This window comes from Patiria miniata, unplaced genomic scaffold, assembly GCF_015706575.1.
Source record: "Patiria miniata isolate m_02_andy unplaced genomic scaffold, ASM1570657v1 HiC_scaffold_11, whole genome shotgun sequence".
NCBI lineage: Eukaryota > Metazoa > Echinodermata > Asteroidea > Valvatida > Asterinidae > Patiria > Patiria miniata.
The window spans coordinates 3,500,299-3,525,794 of record NW_024037049.1 but is presented as its reverse complement, the minus strand read 5'-3'; the positions used below and the strand labels follow the sequence as shown (position 1 = coordinate 3,525,794).

Below are 25,496 nucleotides of genomic sequence, written 5' to 3'. Positions count from 1 at the left end.
ACCACAGTACAGTTAGCAATTCAAGTCAAAACACAACGTGCAATCAAATAATTTAACAGCAAAATCACCTAATCAATCATAATCATCCCACTTCTGACACCATTTGTGGCGGGGATCTCTCCAGGCCAAACCTAAGTTCATTGGGACCAAGTCTGACACCTATTAGAGTGAAGCTGATCTTCCCGTACCCAAGCTTTCCCAAGAAGACAGACCACTCAGAGCGACCTCAAGGCTTAGGGAGCAGGTCCGTTTTGGAGGAAATATACCGCCGATTATGATGATTGTGATTACCCTCTGTTAATTGCACAATAAACCAACAACAAATACACCTGGACAACAGGAATGTCGGCATCACAAATATAATCGTAATTCATTATACAATAATCAAGAAATATGCAGTAGTAATTGAGTCTTAATGAGGTTGTTAATTATCAGAGTCACTTAATTACACTTGGGAGTCAGCTAACAGTCAAAAAGTCAAACAATGTACAGCTATGTAAACAATGTACAACAATGTCAGTATTACACACCAATGTAAGTAATACACACCAATGTAAGTAGCACACACCAATGTAAGTAACGTGCGCCAATGTAAGTAGTGTACGCCAATGTAAATAACACACGCCAATGTAAATAGTGTACGCCAATGTAAATAACACACGCCAATGTAAGTAGTGTACCCCTATGTAAATAACACATGCCAATGTAAGTAATGCACGCTGTTCAGCCTTAACCTGATTTGCGCTTTACCCATGCAAGCTAGCGTCAGCATGCACAGTGCAACTTCAGCACAGTCAGGGCTAGCGCCTTTACACAGTCCGCGTCAGCATTACCCAAAAGACAGAGCGCGAGCAATACACGACCTTACCGTCCGCTGTCCACAGCACAACTCCTCCGCACGATCACGTGAATAGCCCTCACGTACGTGAACATGCATACGCAGAACAAACACATATGCCTGTGCTAAACCTATGGGCCTTTGGCAACCAATAGCGTACGTGCATTCAGTCACTGAGCACTTACACTCCGCCCAGTCACTAACACACCATAAATTAACCTTATTGCAACAGGAATGACGTAGGAAATAAACTAGCTATAAGTCCCTACACTTTCTGTTACAATAACATAGAACACAGTGATCGGTTTCCACTGAAATGTTCAAGTTTGTCTAAAATTAACACGAGTAAAGCCTGGTTCATACATGTACCGGTACTTCACGCAAAAGCGACAGCGAAGCGAAATTTGTGACGTCAACAACACATTCGAAGCCCATCCACCATTGTTGATGACTGAATTTTGCCTCGCACTTGCTTTCACGTGAAGTATGAACCGGGTTTAAAAGCTTGCTAGAAATAAGGATGAATTCTTCATGGTCAATATGTAAATGTAGGCCTATATGTCAAACATAGCAAAAATTTACCTCCAGAATCTTGGATGAGAAGTTATCAATAAGATGCTGGTTGAAGAGAAAGCTGAGGATAAAAAACAATGAACAAAAAATATCTGGTTTTGTCTATTTAGTTCTTAAAGTCTGTTCATACTCAGTGTGACAAAAAGCGTGAACACAAATCTCATGGCAGGGGTTTGAATTCTACCGACGGTCATGTGTCGTGTCCTTGGGCAAGCCACTTCACCATTACTAAGAGGGAAAAATGAGTACTGGCATTAATCTGTGGAGAAAAAAAGGGTACTGCCAAAATCAAACACTTTCTATCTCAGGCTGTGCTCCATGGTCTTAATGGGTTGATGTGGCTGGCTGCCAGAGCAACCTTTGCATGCCAGCGGCTCGACCACACTGTAGCCGCGTCCTTCACAATTCAGCTTCTCAGCTGCCAGTAAGGATGATTAGCCTCCTAAATTATTATTATTTCTATTAGTAGCAGGAGGTAACCTGGGATGGATTGGCATCCCATTCAGGGGGACTAGAAATATTCTCAGTCGTTTCCAGCCAAGCAAACTGGAGATAAATGCTGGTCTGGAGAGTCACTTTGGCTCGATTCTTCGATTATTTCATGAAGGGTGAGGGCATAACACAAAACTCAGCTTTAACAGTTTAAAATATGGTATTTTAATCGTGCTGGTTATATCATTTAACAAAAAATGCTCTACCTGTCTGCTGCTAATATGAACTCCTTGAAGAATTCCTGGCAACCATGGAAAGCTGGAGGGGGGCTCGGACCTCCAGACATGGTTGGGATGAAGAACCTCTCTTCAAGCCTGCGGGATAAGAAATAAACAATGTTCAATTATTGCAACATCGTTCAAGATGCAATCATGTGAGCAACATGAACAAGTTAGCAACTAACACAAAGACTTGAAATTCACCATTATGTGTACATTGTGTAAATACTTTATTCTGTTTTGTTAGACATGCTGCAGTGTGTTTAAGGCCCCCCCCCCCCAAAAAAAGAGATGTGTTTCCAGTAATATTGCCCAAAAAAAGAAAAGTCAATAAGTAGGGTAGTGGTTTTTTTTGGGTGTGTTTTTCTTTTTTTACATACATACAAATGTACACCATCTGTTTGTATACAGGTACATATTGGACGGCCTCTGGACAAGGTACTTTATTCAATACGCACGAGTATTCCAGATGTGCATTTGTGACATTTTTTTCCCATAGAAACGTACTTAAGTAAAACAAAATAACATTACCAAAAAAGTTCAACTGCCAAACCTTTACATGTACACCCAAAATAACAGGGTCTGTTTGGTCACCAGAAACAGCTATATAATTTATATATTTTGGCTTTACCTTTATTCCCAATTTTCATCATAAATGACATTAATGTGCACTATTATGGCATACTCATTAGTTTTCCAACGAGCCAGTCTAAGTTTTACCAGTTGAGGAAAGCTATCTGTCGCGATCTGTCTCCCAACCTAAACCTAAACTCTGCTTCGGTCCTCTAACATTGACGAGCAATCTAAAGGCCCAGGGATATGGATTCGTTCTGGTGGAAATGTACCGCCGTCGATTGGTTGTTGATGGGTTGACTCTGTTGACTCACACTTAATAAAGAATTGTGAGATTATCAGCAAGATCAATTACTATCCTTCTCTTCTATTATTGGGAATTATCTTATTCACACAATTGGGTTTCAATTATAGTTATACAATTATAAACTGGCGCCTATATCATCTGCACACCGCAATCCGCAATCGCAATCCGCAATCGCATTCCACACCCTGAAATTACCCAAATCTCTTTGGAAAACTCTGACTCCAAGTAAGGGAAATTCAAGGCAACAGTCAGCTCTCTCCTTGTCCAGTTTCTCACCGTGTTTCTGACGATGACCTTTGGACAATAGTCGACGACAATAGTCGACAACCTAGCCTACAACTTGACCCTATATTTCTCAGAATTATGCACTATTTTCTGTTCTAACTGACATACACATAAGTACACATTAAATCGACCACTCCAAAATGTTGAATGGTTCAAATATTCCTGAGAATTATACTGGATAATAAAGATTTACACACAATCTAAATCGGTTGAAATAGTCACAAGAGGACTATACAGGATAATCAAACGTTATACAGGATTCAAAATGATTTATAGCTCAGTAAAACCTACAGCAATGTAGCAGGCATATCAACAATTTTTTTTTCTCCAGAATTAAACATAAATACCAGTGTAACACTTGTCGATTAAGATATGCCGGAAAACTCTCTTTTCTTTTCTTTTAACTACATAAAATATAGGTACCTGTAATAAAGCTCCAAAAAATTGCTTACGAAAACAATATAGGATGAACATGTTATAAAACTCTTTTTTTTTTCGCCGCAATATAGAAAAATAGAAAACTTGCTCGTGTTTCTAGTTAAGTTTACGCAGGAAGGTCAAGAGTCGATTCCTTTCCCAGGGTGATCTCAGCATCCATCTCGATGGTCTTGAGGTACGAATCCCTGTGTTTGGTTTGGCATATACAGTTGACGTCTAGGTACACCTTGGATTGCCAACTGGTCCCAGTGGGACCAGTAAGTCTTCACCTCGGAGGAAGAGTGTGACACATTCCCCCACTCAGAGCGACCTTTGCCCTCCTCTTTGTCTCTCACGACCCAACTCATGGTCGTATCTTTGAGTTGAGTCTCTCTCAACTCATCCCTGGAAATCGCTGGCTGGGCTACTACGCCCCTCACCAACATCTCCTCTGTGGGTCATACTACCCGGGGCTTCTTTCTTATCCATGGCCTCCTCTCGGCCACACTGCTTACACTGTCCTCTTGACAATCCATCTGCGTTGGCATGTTTCTTGCCAGGTCTGTGCTGGATTTCTATGTCATATTCTGAAATGACCTCCAGCCATCTCGCCAGCTGTCCCTCTGGGTTCTTAAAATTAAGAAGCCAGCGAAGAGCTGCATGATCAGTCCTGATCATTACTTTCCTACCGTAAAGGTATTGCTTGAACTCTTTCAAGTATACCACTACTGCCAACACCTCACATCTAGTCACGCAGTAGTTCTTCTCCGGTTTACTATGTTTTCTGCTTGCATAAGCAAGAACATTCTCTCTCCCATCCCTAAGCTGAGACAACACCGCACCGATGCTTTCTCTGCTAGCATCAGTGTCTAGGATGAAGTCTTCCTAGGGAATAGGGTACGCCATGACTGGAGCTGTCTGAAGCTTACTCTTAAGCTCCTCAAATGCACCCTGGCATGCTTCACTCCATTCAAACTCCCTCAACTTTTCAGTCAAGGCATGCAGAGGACTGGCTGTCTCCGCAAAGTATGTACTTTCTGTAGTAGGACGCGAGGCCGAGAAAGCTTCTCACGTCCCGTACACATTTTGGCACTGGCCACTCTGCAACTGCTCTCACTTTCTCTGGATCTGTGGCCACTCCTTCTGCGAACACGATGTGCCCTAGGTAGCCAACTGATTTCTGGAATAAGTGGCACTTGCTAGGCTTTAACTTAAGCCCTGCTTGCCTCAGTCTTTCCAGCACTACTCTCAGACGCTGTATTGCCTCCTTCTCCGTCTCACCGAAGACAACTATGTCATCAAAGTATACCAGCAGGATCTCCCATTGTAACCCTGCTATGACCTTCTCCATGAGTCTCTCGAAAGTCGCCGGGGCATTGCACAAGGCGAAGGGCATGCACTTCAACTTGTACAGGCCATTTCGCACAAGAAACGTGGATTTCCAACTGGCTTCTTCAGATTATCCAGTGTAACCTGCCAATACCCTGACGCAAGGTCTAGCGTCGAAAACCACTTGGCCCCTCTCAATCCATAAAAAATCTTGTCGATATGCGGAACTGGGAATGAATCTTTGATGGTGACGGCATTTAACTTTCTGTAGTCTACACAGAATCGCCTCGTCCCATCCTTCTTTGTAACCAGGACAACATTAGCTGCCCATGGACTTTCTGAGGGTGCTATGACCCCTCGTCTCTCCAGGTCAGTAACCTGCCTCTGGATCTCTTGCTGGTTGACGTAAGGATTGTGTCTTGGCCTTTCATTAATGGGTCTTGTGTCATCAGTTTTAATCTGATGCTTAACCACATCAGTTCTGCCAATGTCATGGTCCCCACTCGAGAAGACACCTTGGGAATCAACCAAGCACTTTCCTACTTCATTGTGGTATCTCACCTCCACATTGATTTTACTCCTCCTATACAAGTCTTGCAAATAATCTGGCAACCCCTGTCTTACTTCCTCTGACTTGTCCATTTCAGTCTGGACTGCCTTGGTCTCCACCGCAGTTACTAGAACTACGGTTTTCCCTTTTCTGGCAACTCTCTTGCCTTTTCCTGGGTTAAAAACCCGCAAAGGAACTGTCTCGTTCCCTGACTCTACCAGTGATCTGGCCAGCACAAGACCTTTCTTAGCCAAATCTCCTCCTCCATCAAGAGGTACTGCTACAGCTGGTCCTTCCAGCCCTTGTTCTCTTCGAGCTATCCTGCCCGGCACCACAGCCTCGTGCCCCGGGGGGGGGGGGGGGGGGGGGGGGGGATTACTGTGGTTTCTGTTACCACAACCCTTCCCACAAAGGGATCTCCGGCACTGCTGGTGCACCCAACTCTTTCTCCATTTATTCTCCACTCTCGAGTCTGGAAATCCAAGTTACCCCTTGTGGATAACAGAAAATCCATTCCCAAAATTACCTGGCACTTCATCTCGATGAAGACTGCCTTCACTGTGCGCGTGGTCTTACCCACCTGCAAATCCACCCAAGCAGTACCCAGTACGGCAAGGGTCTCCCATCGACCTGTCTCACTTGAACCTCGCCAAAGTCCAAGGTTGGTCTCTTTTCTTTGGGGATCTGATAGTACATTGTACTACTAATGAGTGTGTCTGTGGAACCAGTGTCCATTAAACATCGACACTTGGTTCCTCTCACTTCACACTCTACAAACAGTCCGCCTTGGGGACCAGGGTTGGCAGCTGGAAGAATTACTTCCTTTTGGCCACCCTCTGATCTCCTCTGTGCTGCTGGCCAGTCTTTACGACTCTGCCGTTTCTTGGGTCCTCTGGTGTTCCCAGCCCGTTTCCCTGTTGCTGGAAACTTTTCTTGGGATTCTTACACTCCATAAGCAAAGTGGCCTTTCTCGCCGCACCTAAAGCAGCTCCAGTCACCTTGCTGGTTCTCCGAGGGTTTCTTCCTCTTTTGAGGGGTCTTCCCAACTGCCATACTTTGGAAACTCTTGCCCTGTACCTGCTTTGACAACTTCGTCAACAACTGTGTCAAATTATTCAGCTCACCCTCTAGCTTGCCCATTCTCTGCTCCATCAGGGAGTCTACTGCCCCCGCCATCTTGGCAGGTTTACCATCGAGCGTTCTCTGCTGCTCGACACTCTCAAAGTTGTCAGTTTCTAGAGCTGCCTGGATTGCTTCATCCAAATTCTTTGGACGAGCTCAGTTTATGCCTTCTTACACAGACCGACTTTCCACTGCTTCTAGAAAGTGATTCTTTGCCAACCGGTCACGCGATTCCTCCCGTATACCAGGGTATGCCTTGACCACCAACTCTTGTATGGCTTAACCCAGCTCCTGAAGGGTTTCTTTCGGCTTCTGTCACCGATGCCTCAGCTCAACGAGGTAGTTCTTGTCCCTCCTGTTCAACAACTTCACCAGCTCACTGTATGAATGCCTTTGGCCAGTGGGTACATCCCCTATTAATCTTAGGGCATTTCCTTGCAAACTCGCAACCAGATAGGCAGCTGCCTGCTCCTCGTCCCACTGATTCACTTCTCTACAAGGCTGAAAGTGCTGGAAATATTCTTTCCACAGCACCTTGCCTGTATATCTGTCTCTCAAACTGCAGGAACTGGGCTTCTAACTTAAGCCTCTGCAGTTTCATCTCCACGCTCGAAGGACTCTGTTATTAGACTCAAACTGTTGCACTCTTGTACACAGCAAAATGTAAACATTCCTGTTTCTTACAGAGTCTCTAAACCTGGCAACAGTCCGCCGGGTGTTCCTTACACCTTGGACTTACTTGCCGGTACGGGAAATCTCTGTCCCCAAACTCGGCAGAACAATTTTGTCTTTATGTTCTGCTTTACTACACTGTTAATTCTCAACAGTGCCCAACCTTGCAGAACAGCACAAGCAACTTTACTAACACTTAGTCGACAAAAACACTGAACCAATCAACTCCAATCATCCCACTTCTGAAACCATTTGTGGCGTAATTATTAGTTTTCCAACGAGCCAGTTTAAGTTTTACCAGTTGAGGAAAACTATCTGTCGCGATCTGTCTCCCAACCTAAACCTAAACTCTGCCTAAACTCGAGCAATCTAAAGGCCCAGGGATATGGATTCGTTTTGGTGGAAATGAACGGCCGTCGATTGGTAGTTGATGGGTTGACTCTGCTGACTCACACTTAATAAAGAATGGCGAGACAAAAGGAATTATCGGCAAGATCAATGGGTACTGATTTAATATCCTTCTCTTCTATTATTGGGAATTATCTTATTCACACAATTGGGTTTCAATTATAGTTATACAACTATAAACTGGCGCCTATATATTCCGCACTCCGCAATCGCAATCCGCAATCGCAATCCGCACTCGGGCAACTTCCCTGAAATTAACCAAATCTCTTTGCATTGCTAGTGACTAACTCTGACTCCAAATAAAGGGAAATTCAAGGCAACAGTCGGCTCTCTCCTTGTCCAGTTTCTCACCGTGTTTCTGACGGTGACCTTCGGACAATAGTCGACAACCTAGCCTACAACTTGATCCTATATTTCTCAGAATTACGCACTATTTTCTGTTCTTACTGACAGACTCTAAGTACACATTAAATCGACCACTCCAAGTAAAAGTCGATTCCTACAGGCATGTAAAAAGCACTATACGGCACTGTTTCACCTACACAACTATCACTATGGTACAGCTGTTAGAAACGTACCTGCAAATTACGCCTGAACAACGAGGTTGCGCTGTCAAATTCAGCGGATTATCTCAGCTGGCTCTCCGTATGGACTTGTTGCTTGACCGTGTGCCACGCGACTCGCTCCGGACTCTACAACGCTCTAGCTCGGTCTGCTATGCAATGCAGCTCGCTCACATGGCATGGCGCACGCTAGACAAAACATAAACTTGCACCAGTCTCGCATTTGGCCGATTTGAAAATTCACAAAACAAAAACCCCAAAACAAAACACGACTGTGATGTTATTTTAATCTCAAAGTTGCGACGCTTTATTGTCAGAAGCCACATTTTTGTTGACGATGGTTCCTCATTCCCATCCTTTTAGCAGGTTAAAACTGTTGACACTTTTAAAATACCTACTGTAAAACACTCCAGCTGTCCATTATATCGATCGCCTCGCGCAAATTTAGACCGGCATGCTTTGCGTGCAACTTTTGACCGTCGTAGCACACAGTTGCAGGTGGTGTGTGTAAAACTTGATCAGAGAGTTTTGAATAATCAAATATTCAGTGAAACGCAGTTCCAATAATTGAATACTAAATTATACGACAATGGACAGCCCTACTAATTACCTCTTGAATTTTTCTGGGTTTGTCTTCTTCAGATTGCCCAGGAATCCTCGTTCCTTGCTGTCATCATGATGGTCAGATATTAAATGATCCCCTTGGCACATCTATTTAAGGTAGTGTAGAATTGTGCATTTGATTAAAAAAAAATCTCAAGAAATGAATGGATTTTGAGGCTTGTATAACAGGTAGAGTACATCATTTGTCATTTTTGTTTGTTTGAAGCAACAAGAGTGCTCAAAATCTAAAGAAGGGTGCTTAACAACTAACCTGACTAACTTTTAGCTCAGAGAATGCTGTATGTTCAGAGAAAACAATATTCAAGAATCTCGATTTCAATTCAAAAGTCGCCGCGTCATGTTTTGAACGGAGCCCAAAATCAGCGTGTGGGACACGTTCTCATTCGGCCGATTGCAGCTACGCGGTGTCACGCATTGAACCAATGAATAACAGCAACCGCCCACGTGTGCGTCGTGTCAACACTTGCGCTCACCCATTCACGGCTTTTCCGAATTAAAAATGATCTTATTGTTTTCTTCAAAATGAAAACATGATTGAACAATAACAACACCAAGTATGCTTTGCAACAATAATTTCGTCAGTTAGTTTTTGGATAGCTGCAAATGATCTACTCTACCTTTAAACCAACTGTTTTATGTTTTATGTGAAACACTGTAACCTGACGTTTCAAATAGTATTATTTCATACAGCTAGGAGGCATGGCATTTGCAAAAGTACACCTCTTAGTGTGAAAATTCACAGCGTTTTAATTCTAAGACTTGCTGGTAAACGTGAGCATGTTACAACTAGCTTACAACTGACCCTTGTGAGTTGAGAACTGAAAAGTCGGGCAAAGTGTGTACAGTTGGAAACCTCCACCACCTGCTGAATCAGATCTCTGAAATAAAAGTCAATACATAACGACAATTAATACAACAAAATATGGCAATGGGATATCACATTCCCCTACCAAAAACAAAAATCCGACCAAAGAGTATTTGAACACCAATCATTGCCAATTATGCACCAAAAAAAAACTGATGAATTTTAATAACTACCAAGGAAAACAAAAAATTAAATGTCTTGGATTGAAAAATATCTCTCTCTTCCAATTCAAATAATTCATAAAGAATGAGGTCGATTCACTTGCTTTATTTTAAATAAGTTGGCAGACATACAGGAAGGTTGAAAGGGGGATATACTCGACTAAACTCGAACAAAAACCTCAAAAGCTCAAGAAATCCTGTACGACTTGTATTTCATGTATTTGGAAATTTACGGAGGCGAAAAATACATTTTCACCATTCAGCACCTGCATTACATTGTATTACATTGTATTAATTCCCTGATGAATCAATAAAACCAATGAGCTTGGACCATTTTTGGCAGCACAGGTAACAGGCAGAGCAGTCCAGCGACTAATGAGTTAACACTTGGTTTTGCCATTCACCAACATACATGTACATGTAGCTACATATGAATGGAGTACCGAAGTGAATACGTCACGCACACAAATTGTGTGTGAAAGACATTAGCGCGTGATTCAGCCCGTGAACCAACACGCGCGCGTACTCTATTCATTTGCATAAACTTTCTGGTTCTAAATGACGTCACACTTCGGTACTCCATGAGAAATAAACCAAATTCATCTTTTGTTTCAGGGACGTACTGCATTATCCCGCCCCTAGGTTCTCGGACGATTTTGACAACTGATGCAATCATGAGGACGGCAGAGGACGGCAGAGGACGGCAGTCAACATCTCAAGACCAGTAATTTTGCACTGCTTGCCCTCAAACAGTGGCACAGAAGAAGAACTTGACTAGTAAGATTTGAGGATTTGCATGAATGAAAGGTTTGCAGAAACGCCATGTGGGATTAATTTCTCAAACTAAGAGAATGGTTGTGAAGAGAACCAGAGACCAAACTCGATGTTCCGGTCAGTATGCACTGACGTTCCGGTAGGTAGGCTCTCCTGAAGACGGTCAGAGCATACAGACTGGAACGTTGAGTTTATACCTCTGGTTCTCTTCACAACCATTCTCTTAGTTTGAGAAACTATTCCCACTTGGTGTTTCCGCCAACCTTTCATTCAAGGACTTGACTATCACACTAGTAAAAATAGCCAGCTACCTGATTCGTTTGGACATGGCTGACTGCATACTCCATCCTGGTTTGTTGTGGTGATCTAACCACTCGCGGACTAACTCATAGAACTTGTCCCTGTACAGAGACGAGTTTAAACAGGAATCACATCATTGCTAACACGTACATCAATGGCAAATGAGATGAAACAACTACTTCATTACAAGAGGTTTCTATTCTTTGAAATGACATATTTTTTTGTTTTAAAAACAAAGGTCTGAAAATTGGATGAAATGTCAGAAATATGTATTTTTTCTTCACACATAAAGTCTGATTTCAGTTTAAAAATCTGACAAATCTCATGCCTGGACAATGGACAGTAAACATAGGACATAAACCAGAAAAACAACTTGTCCAGATTGATGTGGTTGCCACCCCCAGCATGAATATTGCCACCCCCAGCATGCCCAGGCAAATCCCAATGAAGTAAACTTTAAGCTCAGCTTCTTTTTTTAGAGAAAAATCAGCATGAAAAAAAAAAAACAATCTGAGAAAACAATTGGTCACTGCATAATAGTGCAATCCTTTCATGCATTATTCTTTTCTTTTTATGCCACAAATGTTTATGTCGATTCAGAACAGAATAATGACTTAGGGATGGAATTAGAATTACAGCCACCTAAGCATATAGACTCCATGCACAAATACCCCCTCAATGGTTGTCGGGGTCCGGGGTCTGCTCGATAGTCCAATGATTTGATAGTTCGAAGGGTTTTTTTTATCTGAAGGTTCCAACGCACAAATTTCCCATAACTGGGGGTTTATTATTCCAAAAATGAAATAAGGTTCGTCAATCTAAACATTTAATGCAATGGTCAAAAAGTTCGTTAGTCTAAAGGTTCGATATTCAAAGATTCATTTATCAGAAGGTTCAATAGTCCGAATTTAGAATAAGGTTAATAATGTTAAGAAGTCCGAAGGGTTCAATAGTCCGAAACTAAAACAAGGTTCAATAGTCCGAAGGTTCATTATTCCAAAAGCACACAAGGTTCGATAGTCCTAATTGACAAAAGTGTTCAACGCTGTGAATTTGGACAGTTGAACCTAATATTATTGATTGTGGTCACAAAGTCGAAAGTGGTCACAAAAGCGCCATCTACTGTTTGCGCACAGAGTCTATTAGAACATTTGTTTAATTGGCAGCCAAGCAGAGGCTCTCAGAGCTATTGGCATTGTGTAAAGTTAGGAGCACAGATACCCTCGCTTTCAATGCAAATGTGTCCATTGGTAATTTGTCCATTGGCGACGGGTCTAACCTCTGTTTCTTGAAGCTGTGGAAGGCTGCTTCGCTGGGGAAGTTCCTCCTGTTGTCCGTATCGGCCAGGAACGGCACTGCCTGGACGGGGGACTTGCTGGTCATGACGACAGGTCTTGCGGACCCTCCCTCAATAACTGACTCCAGCTCGCTCCTGAGGTTGGGGCTAAACTCGGACAAGTGGGGGAGTTCGGAGAGCAGCCTCAAGGTGGTTTTATCCAGGAATGTCAGGAGCCTGGAGAATACAGGAAAAGATTTGATTTGATCAATCTTGTCACCAGGGGCAAATCTCAAGGAGTTGCTTAGGGTTAGAAGAAAAGCTGTGCCAACTATAGCAAGGAATCTGCGCTAATTTGAAACATATTTCACAGCTTTGAAAGGCAAATGCTTACACACGCTCTCAGCGATTTCCATTTGCTTGGTTAAGATTTGTATTGCTCATGCAGTGCTTGTACTCTCCACGAGACTCTTCATGCTTGTAGAGTACATCACAAGTCCCTTTAAAGTCCATTGCAAGTCCTTCAGGTACAAGTCAAGTCACTAGCTATTCAAATGAACTGTTACAAAAGCATTCCATATTGTTCATCCAGTTATTTGGGACTGGACTTTGGAAGGGACTTGTGACTGGACTTGTGACAGGACTTGTGAAAGGACTCGACTACAACACTGGTTATAAATACATGTGCAATGCACATGACATTCCTTGCCTTCTGCCATTAAAGATAATAATGGGCACATTAATTTTTTTTGTTTTTAAATGAGCAAGATGTTTTCTCAAACTCACCAGAATTGGTTGAGGAGAACAGACACCGCAAAGTACACGCAATTGTGGATGGAGCACAGATAATTAATATCCTCTGGATCGCACAGGTCGTTAATACCCTCTGTGGTGGACACGCTCCCTTTGGCGGTCAGCAAGTGAACGAGGAAATACAGCTCCATGGTCAGATTGGGCATCAGACATTCTAGGAATAAATATATTCAATGTTCAATTTGAGAACATGGGTTTAACATACTTACACAGCAGGAAAACGTGCACTTAGATGTAGAATGGGGAGAGATCAATGCCGTGCAATAATTGACTTTGTTATATTGTGTGCTTGAATACTGCAATTTTATTGGGCGAGAACGGCCAATAGCACGTCATAGCAAAACAACTGTTGACTGCTGCAATAAAGGATACATGTATGCCGTTTTTTTTAACCCCCTCAGGGTGCATAGCACCCGAGCTTCGCCTGATGATTCAAGTTTGCTTGCACTTTGGACAAAGTACACATTAGGGCTGTGCATTGGAACCGGATACCCGAGTACCCGACCGTTAATGTCAGGAACCGGTTCCAGATTATGGGATCGGGTACCCGTAACCAACTTTGCAAATTACTTAGTAACTTCTCAGTTGATGAAAAAGAAAGGATTTGAATGTCAGTGCGACAATTTTCAAAATGAAAAACAGGATACATGGAAAACCAAAACCAATTTCACGTTACTTTTATGATGCTTGCGATAGTTGCAGTTTTCACCACATAACTAAAAAGCTCACTGTATACACTCTATCTAGGCCTACTGCCGCACGGATGTGTCAGTATTATCGTGCGGACTTTATGAACAATCTGAACAACAACTTCCCAGATTTGAATTTTTGGCTTGGGTTCTTTAACGGTACCCGGGTACCAATATTTATTTTTAGTAGGCTACCCGGTTCCTGTACTACCCGTAAATGCACACCACTAGTACATATATGTGTATATTCTCATTTACTGAATAACTGATTGACTGACTGACCGATAATGCAAGTACCTGCTTTCTGTTGGCACAACACAAGCTACAAACTGTACATCTTCTGCACTGAACTCAAATGCTGCCTTTACCATTGGAATGTTGATTGATTGCCAGTGCTAGCCCCTCAACCTCCAAGAGTACATGTATTATTGGAAGGAATCAGACTGCAATAGGATGCCATATTTTACCTTTTGTACATGCCGAGTAAAGATCTACCAGCTTATCAACATGATCTTGGTACGTCACCTCATCCCTTGAGGCCTTGGTGAACTCAGTAGGGTAAGGAAAGGCAGATGTTGCGTTTGTTGACTTAGTTGGCGTCTGTGGTTTCAGAGGGGAGCAAGCTGAAAGAGGGTTGCTTGAAGAAGGTCCTTTAATGGGATCTTGAAGGTTCGCTTGCTGCTTGAGGCGCTCTAGTCTGAGGAGTTCCCTCTCCTTTTCAAGACCTAGGCTTGACTGGGTAGGGCTGGGAGTAGCATCAGGAGACGGAAGAGCCCTGTTGAACGTGCTGCCTGGATGCAATGGCTCCTCCTGATACAATTTGGAAAAAACGGGACTTGAGAGAGATTGCTGTTTCACTCTGGTGGTTAGGATCTTCCGGTGTCCGGTAATGGTCGTAGGTGTGATTCTCCTTATTGGAGCTGTTGCGACTGTTGAAGGGGTTCCCACGGCAGGAAAGTCCTCAGAGTCATTTAAGACAAATTCAGGCACCTCAGGGTCTTTGATCATCATTCTGGACTTTGTTTTGAGGGAACCATCACTGTAAGATGTCTTGCTGCCCTTGCTACCAGGTCTGCGTTTGGCATTCGATGGTGTTCTGTGGGTTCCATTTTCTCTGAGATGATGCTGATCGCTTAGTCGCCTACCTTTTGGCTGATGAACGTTCAGTCCTTCCGGTTTGATGTACTGACCCAAAGTCAGCTGTTCGTCTTTTCTATGAAATGACGGCGACATTTTCTTGGTCCTTCCTTTGTACTCATCGTGCGGAGTCTTGAGATAAAAATGACCACCTTGGTTCCGTGAATTTACCTCGGTTGTAGTTCTAATGGGGCTTTCCTCTTCAGAGTACAGGGACTTGGGAGTTAGGGTCCCCTCTGAGGCGTCTGATCTCAGGGGACTGGGGCTGAAAAGCTGAGTTCTGTTTGGTCGACGCTGAGCATCCCTGCCGCTGGGTTCTTGCCGCTGCGATCTCTCTGGGGGATTCTGATGCTGCTGGCTGGATCTTCGAAACTTCTGAGCGCTTGCTGGGGTCTTGGCTGGAGTGGCCCCTGAGCTAGGTCCATGGCCAATGAGATGGGATGTCTGATCTCGTAGATAATTGATGAAAAATGGCAGAAAGTCAGCCCGCAGTGACCGATCTTGAAACAGTTCACATTCTGATTCAACCTGAAACAGATTGAAAAATATGTGTTTTTCCCTGCACCCGGATCTTTAATGTCATGAATGTGGGCTGTAAAATTATAAAGTGAACTAGTTCAAACACTTTAAACTTTAAGTAACATTTTTGACATAACTATGGGCTTGCACTCAATAATCAGAATAAAATACAGCATTAACGTTATAACAATCTTGTAATGTTGCCAATTGATCTTATTTGACTATGGCTTGAAATTACACACAAGTCTATGCAGCCACAGCCACTTCCCATAGACTCGTGTGTAACTTCAAGCCGTAGCCAAGAAGTAATTCGTACACGGCCTGAGGCTGAGGTACCCCTAGAACTATGGGTATTACTCGTAAAACCCATACTCCATAGGTAGGGATATCAACGCGAACATGCTGTATACTCCACGAATATTATACAATCAACCTGCCAGCATGTGGCCAGTGAGTTTTGGAGCGACCGCAGTATATTTGTACCCCAAGACCTATGCCCAGTACTTCTTGACATAATCACGTTCATATCGCTAACAATTGAAAAAAAAAATATTTTCACTCTCAGAGTGGGCTGGTATAGAGGCAGGGTTGGTTGGTCGTGGGAGACGTATTTTTGACTAAATTTTTTACTAAAGTGGTGTCTCTCTCGTCTGATTGAAGCTGTTTTGGCTAGTTTATTTTGAAAGTGTTCCTTTGGGATGCAGTTTATCAGTTTTAACTATTCCGGTGTATAATAGAAATGTTTGACTTTGGACGATCTTGACACTTGTGCGGACTGTTGTGCTCCGTCCCGGCTTAATTGTCCATGGAATTGATTCCATTCATGGGATGATTGGGTCGGGATGGAGTGTAGTGAGTTTGCGCGGGTGTCGAGACTGCGCTGGTTCGTCTCCGCTTTCGTGCATTTTAGTCTTTTACTTTTCTTAAATGTTTTAAATATATATTGAATGTTATTTCTTCATGTTTTTTTCAATATTGTAATAATTGTTGCAATTCAGTTTTTTTGCTGTGATGACAATTTTTAATAAACCTTTTATGAATGAATGAATGAAATGTAAGGGTTGAATCGATCCGGATGGTGCAATGAAATGATGAAAACAGTCCCCGTTCCGTACCGGAGCCACAGTTTGAGTTTTAACGTTTTAACGTGCACGCACGTGAAGCGTTGTTGGCACGACGTCAGAGTCTTTTGGTCTGAAAACCGACCACAGACACCGCGTTTATTTTAATTTATACTGCATATCGCGGGCGGCGTCAGACTGGCCAATCATGAGACCACGTGATAAACGCTGCTAATAATTTGGAATCGCACTTACACTACAGTCAAGACATAAGGAGTGCCCGGAGCATCAGTGCGATACCAAAAATTTGCAGCATTTATCACGTGGCCCATCTGACGTCGCTCGCGATATGCACTACAAACACGGTGTCTGTGGTCGATTTCCAGACCAAAAGACTCTGACGTCACACCAACAACGCTTCGCGCGCGTGCACGCTAAAACGTTAAAACTCAAACTGTAGCTTCGGTATGGAAAGGGGACTGTTTTTATCATTTACTGCACTATGGTATCGGGATCGATTCAACCCTTACACTTGTTAGCGATATGAACGCGAGTATGTCAAGAAGTACTGGGCTGTGGGCATAGGTCTTGGGCCTGGGTACACAGCATGCCCAGTATCCGGACAATAGACTAATGTAAAAGTATCACTCAAACGTCACTTGAATGAGCCAAAATCGAAGAATTAAGTCGTTAATATTACAACTGATGAAGTTAACTTATAAATGCAAAAGTTCGTACCACATGTTGATTTGATGACAACCATAAAACCAAACTTTTTGAAGAAATCTTCCCAGCAAGGAACTCCTCCAACACGGCGGCCATTTTTAAATGGGTAAATGGTGTGCAATTTTTTTTTCTAGAAAATAATCCAGAGTTTAGTTTTCAAAAAAAATAAAAAAAATATGGATGTGCCAAACTAAGGAAATATAATATGTGCTTACTTTATGTCCGTTAAATTTCCGATTTTAATATTACTTTGATTTTTTTTACACCAAATTTCACGTTGGAGTAAAGGGATCCTTGCAGTACAAACGAACATTTTCGCGCCAAAACTTATCAGCTGTTTGGCAGCTGACCTTTAAACGCGCGATGTAAACAAATGTCTACGCGACACATACATGTGTACATGGCGCGTCGGCTTGAATGTTATGTGCATGTGATGTGTGAAGTGCACTGTTAGTTTACTTGGCTTGTGAAACATGTTGAAAAGAGCGTGTCCATTCGGGGACTCTATCCCGAATCAGATGAAAACTCACGTTGGTCAGAAGGAAGTGGCCGAAGGAGTAGATAAGGAGAAACACATGAAGGAGGTTTATGGTAAATAAACGGTAATCCTTACTTTTAGGACCCCTTTCCTATATAAGGTTAAAAGACTCACCAAAACAGCTGACTAAATGACACTCAAAAGTGACATTCTGATATTTCATGACACATTCGAACATTTGGCAATGACACCTCTTGAATGTCAGCAGGTTTGATTTTGTAGAAAGAGGGCAGGGTTTTGATTTATGAGGGGTTAAAGACGACGATGACAAACAGAAAATAAATTTAAAAAGCAAGATGGCGAACTGCAAAAAAAGGTAGGAAAGTCACATTTTCTTTGAAAGTGCTTTCAAAATTATAACTAACATGAGTTTGTCTGAAGAAAAAAGGCTTCTTTAGCCTGCAAAAGTCACTTTGGTATTGGACAGTCATCTGCAAAAGTCAGTTTTGAACAGAACTCGTACAAAATAGAGGTGTCCTAAAAGTAAGGATTACCAAATAAACAGACATTGAAAATTATTCAGACGCCATTTCGCTGCCTGTTTGGTTGTGTAAGTTACAACTAGCGACAACCATTGTACACAGTGAGTGGTACAACTACAATTTATACTTGGAGGCCTCATTGAAACTGCTACCTAGGCTATATAAAATGTGCAGGTTTTTTGGGCTTTGGAGCCTTTGCAACAAATCGCAAAGTGCGTACTTTCGGCATGTGTTCGGTGGATCAAATGGGTACTTCTTATTCGGAGGGTTCCTACCAATACCATTTTCACGATTCAGGGCAATTGTTACAGGCACCGCTCCTATACATGCTGTAAGAGAATGCATATCATCTATGAAAATCCACTTTTAGGCAATTGGACTCACCCAGTTAAGTAAGTAATTAACAATGTTAAAAACCAGCAGGACCGCGTGAATAGGGCATAGGCCTAGCTTAGATTTTTTTAGGGCAATGTTTTTGGGAAAAAATGACGATGTAGACAACAAAGCCCAACACCAAAGTAATGAGGGCCGTCACTGCGACGCACCCATGAATGCGCAAAGCTGCATTGATTTGCATGGCTTAAAATGCATAAGAAATTTGCATTTTCTATCAAAAGTGGCTGTTCAAAATAGCAAAAATAGGGTCATTGGAATTTAAAGAAGACACAAACTTGCACACGTTCGTATTGTTCCCATTTTTTCTCAAATACTTTAGAATGACAGTTGATTCACAGATGTAAGTATCGGTACTTAACATGCAGATGCTCATAAAACTTCATGGATGTAGATAGAGTGTTTTGACATGGCTACGGAACGTGGTGGTTGACACCGCCAAAATTACAGGTCTATGAAACATGGACTGGAGAGCTTACTTGAAAACTAACTCGCTGTTGGGTGCACCATGCTTATGCCAAAATCTATGGTAAACTCGGAATTTTTGCTTGGCTTTTATAGGGTTATTAGGCCTATTCGCATAGGTGTAGCAGGATTACATCACCATTTGCACAGAAGGTTTTCACTGGTCATTGCTGGTCAAGTTACGATGAGTTATCATTTAGCACTCCAGCGTCAAGAACCATTGAGGTTTGGAAGCACCCTAAACTGGTTACTAACACAGAAAAGGATTAAGTTAGGCATTCCAAGTTGTCCCTATTCCGTATAATTTCTGAGGCAACTTTGAGAACGTTTTCCTCAACATTTCATCTGGAGTGGACATTAAAGGGACACTAGGTCCTGGAACAGCCCAATTGGGCTACAAAATGCGCTCCGAACGAGATGACGTTTATTGGAAATAACATTTAAAAGTAGGATGTACACATCCACACAACTATCCCTTCAAAACTGGGTGTTTTTGTGTTATTCCTGTATTATGCGTGCGAGAAAGAAATTCTGGGTCCACTTTTGCGACCCCATAAATTCGAGCTGTTTGGATGCTAGTTGCGATTTCATTGGTAAAGTGTTCGCCTTTTGCGGACGTTGAAGAAACCACTTTTTTTGCATTGGTGATAAGTCACCGCTGTTTCCGAAACACACAACGTGTATATCGTACACTGAGAGTGACACGAAAAACGTATTCGTACTCCGTCCTGTCCGATGTAATCAAGCGGGGTTTATTCGTCTTTTCTCGGGAACGGTAAGACTTTCAGTTGGTTTCCTTTCAACCAGATGTTTGAAATAGGCTAAGTAAACAATCCAGAACATAAGATTTTCGGGGATTTCAGGACCTAGTGCCCCTTTAAACAGTTATCACTTCAAAACAAGAACTTATCAGAATGATCTTTTATCCTGATGTAGAGAAAACTCTGGCAATGATGTTCGAAGCCCAGAAGCAAGCTGGTAAAAGTGACTCCACTGCAGTGACTAACGGCCATCAACTTGACAGCAACAGCATACAGAGTAAAGGAGCTGAGGGTTGTCATGACAACGGAAGCAGCTCTCCACACATGGAACTCCTGCCAGGCCAGTGTTTCTTGGATGAGCACGGGAAGATCATCGTCGGTCAGATGGTTGTTCCGAAGTCAGACGAGGGTGCGTTTAGAAATTGTGGTTTTTGCGTACATCCAATTTACTGTTCCAGTGCTGTTAGAGCTGGTAATAAGCACAGAACTTTGTGGATAGCAGAGCCAAATTTGGTTGCCAGTACTCCTTCTACTGAGAGTGACCCCATAATTAGGTCAAAAAAATTTCCTCCTCGCCCTCCTGCTTTTCAAAATTTGTAGCAGTTTGTTTACTGCCTGGTTCGTCGGTCTGCTTATGACAAGTTCATACATGTACGATCGGTAAATTGGTTTCAAGCCCCCCCCCCCCAAATGCCTTAACTATGCCCCAGAGTGCCTTTGTTGTGTTAACTAACTGAAAGGGTCCATGAAATGAATTTTTCTTAGGGATATATTTTGTGGAACTTTGTACTACTCTTAAATGTATGAAACAATATTTGACGTCCCATTTTGGTTATATTTAATTGAAAAGTGGATAAGCTTCCTTAAACATGTTTAATGTTTTTTGGACAACTGACGGTGCTGTTGCTGTGATGTCATTTCAGGGAGATGCTGTTCAGGTTAGGGGTTTTCTGTTCAAACTGTGAATCCAAAGATTTGCTTATTGAAACTATTTGGGAGAAAAGTTTGCTCAATGACTTGCTTCCATGTACTGACACAACAACGAATCACCAAAGTAAAGAAATTTACTATAGTGAAATGTCCAAAATTCTGTCAGCATTTGGTGCTGAAATAGCAGTAACATTGAGGTTTCTGCCTGAAATAACGTCACACTTTTGCTCATGAATATGGAAATCTGCATTAGCATAAAAACCAAAAAGGCGCCAAAATACCCTTGAAAATGGCAAAACCAAAATAGAAAATAAGGTTAAATAGGACAGATAGGTGTATTTCATGGATTACATTTAAAAAAAAATACATTCCATGAGCCCTTTAAGACTTGACTTGGGTTGCGACTTGATGACTTGTGATTGACTTGTGAGGACGTGCGATGGATTTCTCATGGACCTGTGAGGACTTGTGAAGATCTCAGACACTTAATTTTGTTTGACCTGAACTTTGACCTGCTCCCATTCCTACTCACATGCATTCATTGTTGCTCACACCAGACGGAGCCGTGCCACCGAGATGTTGTGCCTGTCAAAAGCCCATGGTACCCGTCGCTGTGTCCCGCTGCAGTGCCTGCCAAGATTCCATCTGCCCAGCCTGCTTGAGACTCTGTCTACAGTGCGAGAACGGATTCTGCAACATGTGCTCTCTAATCAAGTGAGTTTGATAGAAATGTTCACATCAAATTCACTGCAGAAAAAAATGAAGTTCAGGCCGATTTGTACTTCATGCGAATGTTGGTGAGAAGCAAATTCGTTTTCATTATCACAACGAAACTTGTTTTAGCTTTTTGCTTTCGTGTGAAGTATGAACCCGCCTTTAATAACATCGCTGGGTTTTACACATTGTTCTGAATATTAAAACGTGCACACACAAATTTTATATGGCACACACAACTGGCGCAGAGAGGCGCAGTAGTCTATTGGGATGGCAAAGGGGAGTATAGAGCCTGAAAGTTGACCCCTGGAGGCGCGTTTCCGGACCCCCTCGAATAGGAAAATCAGCATGTAAAAGTCAGAGTTTTAAATTATTTTTAGTACGTTGATTTCTTAAGAAAATCACCCTCGGAAAAGGCCACTTTTTATGGAAAATAAAAAATCGCATGACTTGGAAGAGAAATATCATGCCAAAATTGACCTCTCACTTTCGAAATTCTAAGATACATGTGGACTTGTGGAACTCGGAGCACTCGTACGAAGATGAACTTTTATGTCATTGGGTGAATTGAATTAACTTGAAGGACTAATTCTCATTTACAAATCCAAAATGATCATTGATAAGAACTGTATTCAAGCAAGCTGGAGTAAATCATTTTTGTTCTCGTGCAAGTAAGCGAAGTGAAAACAAGCGTGAACGAACAAGGAGACCTAGGTATGAAAATCAGGATATGAAGGTCATCAGTAAAAAAAAATTTTTCCCATCTCCAACTGATTTCTCGTCATATTTTTCTTGTAGGATGCCAAGATAAAATTCCAACATGAATGTTTCTCAGGGGTGATTACGGTTAGAAATCATTCTGTCAGAAATTATAGCACGAGAAAGGGCAACCCCGTGTAAAATGCCCATAGAAGGGTCGTGGAGGGGTCCGGAAGCTCAAAGACAAAATGGCGTACTTTTAGGCCCTTTTATCCATCAAACCTCTGCTCATGTCTTGGCCTAATCGCAACCATGATTGTGCAACCAGCTTGTCTGACGAAATTCAAAAATACATGCACTTGCTGAATCTGTCCATCACAATAACGAAGAGAAATAGTGATTTCCTTGCTCATTAGGAATCAAATACGTGTGTCTTCAAATCCATTTTTTATAGCATAGTTTTGCTCCGCTAACATGAATTCTAAAATGTTGATGTTTATTATTTTGTTTTTATCTCCAGTTATGATGAAGATTGTGATAGAATCTTTTGCCTGAGCTGTTCATCGCAAATGGAGTAAAGCCTGCTTGAGAAGCAGCATATGGTCACACATACAGATGATGTGAACAAAACGAGAAGAATTTACATGAACTGTTATATTAATTGTGTTTACTTTATATTAATTCTGTTGAAGAAAAAGACCATACTTTCCAGTGAATGGTTGTGCAGTAATGTCATTTTTTGGTTACAGACTGTACAAATATCACATTTAGTATTAAAGCAATTGAGAAAGTTTACTTTAGTCTAAAAACTAAAGATTGTACAGATTAAATGTTGGAAGAATATCAACATGTGAACTTTTCATAAATAACCCAAAAAAGGAAATCTGTTTGTACTCCTCCCATGTCCTCATTTCGGCTATTAAATAGTTTTTCAACAACCATTTAAATAGTTTGGGAAGGGAAAAAACTGTGATTACACAATAAGCTCTGGCCGCGTTAGAGTGACTCAAGTGAGGCTGAAGTTGCAAGAAGTCTTGCATGAAATTGATCAAAATGATCTCTGCCAGAGCTTAAAAATGGGACGCAGACTAAAGGGACACCGATGGCACATATGGAACACCATACTTTTGGTCAATTTTCGGGACAGACAGACCCACCACCAAGTGACAAGTAGAAGCTCCTTCCAGAACTTTAAAATCCAGAATTTTGCCCCTTTTGGGAATGGGGCCACCTTTTTGTTAAAAAAGGGGAGCACAAAAAGTGTTGTTGTAGTAAGTAGTCCAAATGCCAAATTATCATTTCTGAGATACATTTGAAATCGGTGGAAAGTTACATGTAGGACCGACACAGAATATTAGCTTGAAACAAACAACAAAATTTATTCTGAAGCTTTTATTACTACATGTAGATAACCTTTTACATCTCTCTACTTGTTTGAAGTATGTGAACATTCTTTGCTTTTTTGTGTCTAAAATTAATAATGGTTACAAATGCACTGTGAAGAGCATAAAAAAAAATAAACTGTAAATTTGCCATCAAGTTATATTTCGTGTGTATATCTTTCAAAAATATTTACAAACATTAGTAATCCTTTTCTCTCCAAATAGATATTTCGCTTTTCTAAATATATCTTTAAAAAATATATTAAATGTGTAAGCCGCTGAGTTGAAAGCTGAATAAAGTTGCAGAGTGGCTGTATATAGACTGAACAATAATGACGTTCTGCTTTTACATGCGTGCTTTCCTATGGAGCTTAGTGGCTATATATCATCCCCACCTGGCTCTTATAGGAAAGCTTAAATATAAACAAAGTGTGATGTCCTTTTGGATCACAACCCCCAATTACTCGGTTTGCATTAAGGAAATAAAAGTTTGCTTGGAAGGTGTTAGAGACAGTAATCACCCTAGCCAAAGGCGAGGGTTATTATCAGCATCCAGACTCCAACCAGTCTTTAAACAGAGTGTTTAATACCGACTAAGCACATATTTATTCCCATTCATCAATACCTTTTCCGTCAAAAAATTAAAAAAAATTCGGTCCGAAAGTCAAAACAAGTCAAAAATTATAATTTGTTTATGATTTCGATTAACAAAACACCCCTCTTGCTACACAGTGGTAAGGCCCTCTGGTCAACAACTCCTCATATGGAGATTGACGCGCCTACTGCGTGATGTGGCGCACAAGGCAGATGTACCGGTGTAGTGTAAATTTTAGGACCATGAAATATATGGACTCGCTGGTAGTATTGCACATGCCTAAGTGAGGATTGTGAACGTTCAACCAATAAAATGATGCTGGCACCGGATTTCATAGGGAGTCACTGGAAAAGTGTTTATGACCAGCCAGCCATGTCTTTATCAACTGTTTAAAACCGGCCACGTGACGGGCTCCTGACCAATAGGAATGGGTAAACTGTCTTACATGTAGGTATTTAGGAATGTTGATTTACGACCCAATTGCCAAAAATTAAAGATTTCCATCTCAAGTGTACTCTGTTGTCAAAACCATGAAGCCTTAAGTCATAGACATGTATATGTCAATAAACACAAAGATTTGCATGGGTGTCATTCATTTGCTGGCACCGTCCTCATTTAAGTGCAGTCTGAATATCATTATTTTTCGTTATAATTCAGTGAAAGACTAGTGCCTACTCTATTTTAGAAACAAGGACACTTCTGTCGGGTGCAACATCATAGTGGCCAGAATGGTCACTCGGACTAAGAAACATGAACACATTACACCAGTCCTTCAGTCTCTTCATTGGCTTCCGGTTCACGAACGCATCATCTTCAAAACACTTCTCCTTGTTTTCAAAATCATTCACAACCTTGCCCCATCATACCTCCAGAAGCTCGTATCTACCCGGTCCACAGCCATTTCATCTACATCCCGCCACCTCCGATCGCATTCTACAGCCCATCTTCAGTTACTGCCCGGACCTAAAACCAAAACCCGCTATGGCGACCGTGCCTTCTCTGTGCTAGCCCCGAAACTCTGGAACTCTCTTCCCATCCACATCCGTGAGACTGATTCATTGGACTCGTTTAAGACAGTACTTAAGAGCTTTCTTTTTTCACAAGCCTTTGTTCAGTAAATTGATAATTGTACAAGAAACAACTGTGCGCTTTGAAACATGGTGGAAAGCGCATTATAAATGTTGTAAGTTATAGTTATAGTTATACTCAAGGCATTAATAGTTAATTATTAAAACGTAACTGATT

At 41.8% G+C, this 25,496-nt stretch overlaps 2 protein-coding genes across 2 annotated transcripts in view; one reads left to right on the top strand and one right to left on the bottom strand.

Moving 5' to 3' along the window:
• LOC119742169 (codanin-1-like) overlaps window positions 1-17,415 on the bottom strand; it is a 48,575-nt gene extending 31,160 nt beyond the window's left edge. The window contains exons 1-9 of the mRNA XM_038218211.1: window positions 17,305-17,415; window positions 14,317-15,514; window positions 13,134-13,314; window positions 12,351-12,584; window positions 11,083-11,172; window positions 9,774-9,849; window positions 8,958-9,058; window positions 2,110-2,217; window positions 1,421-1,472 (exon numbers count right to left, since the gene is read on the bottom strand). Coding sequence (XP_038074139.1) covers window positions 1,421-1,472; window positions 2,110-2,217; window positions 8,958-9,058; window positions 9,774-9,849; window positions 11,083-11,172; window positions 12,351-12,584; window positions 13,134-13,314; window positions 14,317-15,514; window positions 17,305-17,388 — 2,124 coding nt within the window. The 5' untranslated portion in view covers window positions 17,389-17,415. The remainder of the gene's footprint in view (window positions 1-1,420; window positions 1,473-2,109; window positions 2,218-8,957; window positions 9,059-9,773; window positions 9,850-11,082; window positions 11,173-12,350; window positions 12,585-13,133; window positions 13,315-14,316; window positions 15,515-17,304) is intronic.
• A 182-nt stretch (window positions 17,416-17,597) lies between these two features.
• Window positions 17,598-23,972, top strand: LOC119742191 (apoptosis regulatory protein Siva-like). The gene is made up of 4 exons (XM_038218232.1): window positions 17,598-17,883; window positions 20,107-20,340; window positions 21,419-21,575; window positions 22,795-23,972. Exons 1-4 carry the CDS (start codon window positions 17,766-17,768, stop codon window positions 22,850-22,852), a joined length of 567 nt encoding a protein of 188 aa, XP_038074160.1. The 5' UTR covers window positions 17,598-17,765; the 3' UTR covers window positions 22,853-23,972.
• Window positions 23,973-25,496: the final 1,524 nt, after the last annotated feature.